This window comes from Antrostomus carolinensis, unplaced genomic scaffold, assembly GCF_000700745.2.
Source record: "Antrostomus carolinensis isolate BGI_N321 unplaced genomic scaffold, ASM70074v2 scaffold16385, whole genome shotgun sequence".
Lineage (NCBI taxonomy): Eukaryota > Metazoa > Chordata > Aves > Caprimulgiformes > Caprimulgidae > Antrostomus > Antrostomus carolinensis.
The window spans coordinates 1-2,363 of NW_010317219.1; the positions used below are offsets into that span (position 1 = coordinate 1).

Consider the following 2,363-nt stretch of genomic DNA (forward strand, 5'->3'; position numbering starts at 1 on the left):
AGGGTGAATCCACCCAAACCACCACAGATTAGCACATAGATGAGCATAAAGAAAATGTCTTCCACACAGGCTTCACAAGCAGAAGCTACTACATCCACAACTGCAGACTACAGTTCAAGATTAAACACAGGTGCATTTTTTATTCACTTTCTCAAAGGCTGCTGCTGTTTTCTGACTCTACCTTCCAGAGTTTTTTTAGTGTATCAGTTTCTTACTAAAGGATTAACTCCAGTTCCTACTCTGCATGCTCCAAGCAAATTCTGCCTAAAGCATCTGTTGTGTCTTTTAGTTTCCATTAATAAAATGCACTTTCCATCATAACTCTCACTAATGATAATTACAACCAAAGTCAGTATCCCTTTCACCTGGGGATTTACCAACCAGGACAGATCTGGTAGCATTTAATTAGTATAGTGCTCCCCCTGACTTCCCAATACCTTTTCTTCACTGGATGACACAGTCATCCTGGAGCCAAAATCCTCTCGGACAAGAGGACCTCTTGCTCACAAAGAACAAACTGGCAGGGAACATGTAAAGGAATGGTAAAAGCGGAGCAACAGAAGCAGATGGGACTCTGTGCACTCACTTTGGATAAACTGTTGACAGTGGTGGTGGAGTTGAGCAGCTGCCCTTGGTCAGCAATGAGGTAGGCCAAGTGTTTGCGACGCTGGGTCTCCACCGCCACATCTGTCAGTGAGCCAGCCACGCGCATGGCCTCCCGCAGCAACACATCTGCATCTTCAATCTGACTTGGGATGTCCGAGAGCGTGTTGAAGATAGAGGCAGAGTTCTCGGACTGGATTAGCTCATCCTCCTGCAATGATGCCGTTATTTTGCCACACAGAACAGTGAACACAACAGCTATGCTCTTGGGGCTGCTAGATGCAGTTTTACACTCAGTGTACAGCCTGAGCCAGAAACAATGCAGGTACAACTAGATAATTCTGTAAGAACTCCAGTAGGAAGAACCCAAGCTGCCAATGGGGGGGGGGAACAGAGTCTTTTACTACCATACTCCACTGAGATCTGGCCCCAAAATTCTAGCTGGCATGTTTTTGAATTAGAGCATCCATCATTGAAATGGAGTCAAATTATCAAGAAAAGACAAACCAGAAACTATTCTGCATCCACTAAAAAAAAAGGAATCCTGCTGGGGACAAAAGCATGGAAGCTGCTCGATCTCATACACTACAGAGTGCCTACCATGTCAAACTGTGCTCTACCTTCCCCTCACTCCCAGCAGGCTCGCCCTTGCCCTTCACACAGCAAACTGAACCACAAAATAACTTTGCATAAAAAGAAAAAGATCGGGTGGTTAAATGTAAGCCAGCCAAATCAAATGCAGTCAGGACAATGCTAATCTCTTTACAATGCTGATTTCTTGGAGCATTCAACAGTGCCATGAAAGGCTTCCCAGATGACCACAACCTTGGCTTTATATCTCTGCTCAGAGACAGTGCAAAATCAAGAAGTATCTTGGTTTAGGTAAGATGGAACCTCAGGTTGGGATCTAGACTGAAGAGAGGGGTGCAGCTGATGGGGTTTAATTATGAGGGAGGCAGGGGAAACAGCAATCCCTGAATCCTATAAAGTGCCTTGGAAGTTCTTCACAGCCCTCAGTTCTGAGGAAGGCAGGAAGTTGCCTTCCCGAGTACATTTTCAAACCACAAACAGGAAGTGGATACAAAACCTTCTTGCCCACAAAACTCAGAATTAAACACTGAAGTACTATAAAGGAGGAAGAGGAGGTGGGAATTACCTTCATACTAAGCATGCCCAAAGTGAGCTGGAACAGCACCAGAGAGCCTTCATAGAAGAAGAGGTCCCAAATACGTAGCAGCAGCTTGATGTGGACAACACTAGCGAAAGAGGTGAGGAACCAGTGCAAGGTGATCAAGGAAAGCTCTGTGAATAAAGACACAGAAAAGATAGATGACAAGGGAAATCAATCAACCAGTGAAGATGGACTCTCCTAAGTGCTCTCCTTCCAGCTCAAAGATGACCATGGGCCAGGTTTGCTCCTAGCCCTGCCGCTCTCCCTTTGTGAAACAAGAAGTGTAATTTTTGTCTGCGTGTCACCCTGGCAAGAAAAGCTATAGTTTCTAGGGCCCCACTTTTACCGATGTCGTGCTCCTGGAGCAGCTTGTCCAGGCGGGGCAAGTACTGCACGATGAGCTGTCGCAGGACACGTTGGTCAGTCTGCACGCCCATCAGGGTGGTGCTAAAGTAGGAGGCAGGAACCAGTTCCTCAATGATAGCACACATCATCCAGAAGGCATCTTCCTCCTCTAAGAAGAGCAGCAGAGAGGCAGCCACCTAGGATTTTGAAGGAAGAAGAACTGCATGTGCTCAGAGAAGCAGAA

The 2,363-nt window shown here is 46.2% G+C and overlaps 1 protein-coding gene across 1 annotated transcript in view; it reads right to left on the reverse strand.

The window, feature by feature from the left end:
- Positions 1–586: 586 nt before the first annotated feature.
- LOC104525371 (small G protein signaling modulator 3 homolog) overlaps positions 587–2,363 on the reverse strand; it is a gene marked incomplete at its 3' end in the record, with an annotated part of 17,878 nt that continues 16,101 nt past the window's right edge. The window contains exons 8-10 of the mRNA XM_010168513.1: positions 2,121–2,316; positions 1,760–1,905; positions 587–814 (exon numbers count right to left, since the gene is read on the reverse strand). Of these exons, the coding sequence (XP_010166815.1) occupies positions 587–814; positions 1,760–1,905; positions 2,121–2,316 (570 nt within the window). The remainder of the gene's footprint in view (positions 815–1,759; positions 1,906–2,120; positions 2,317–2,363) is intronic.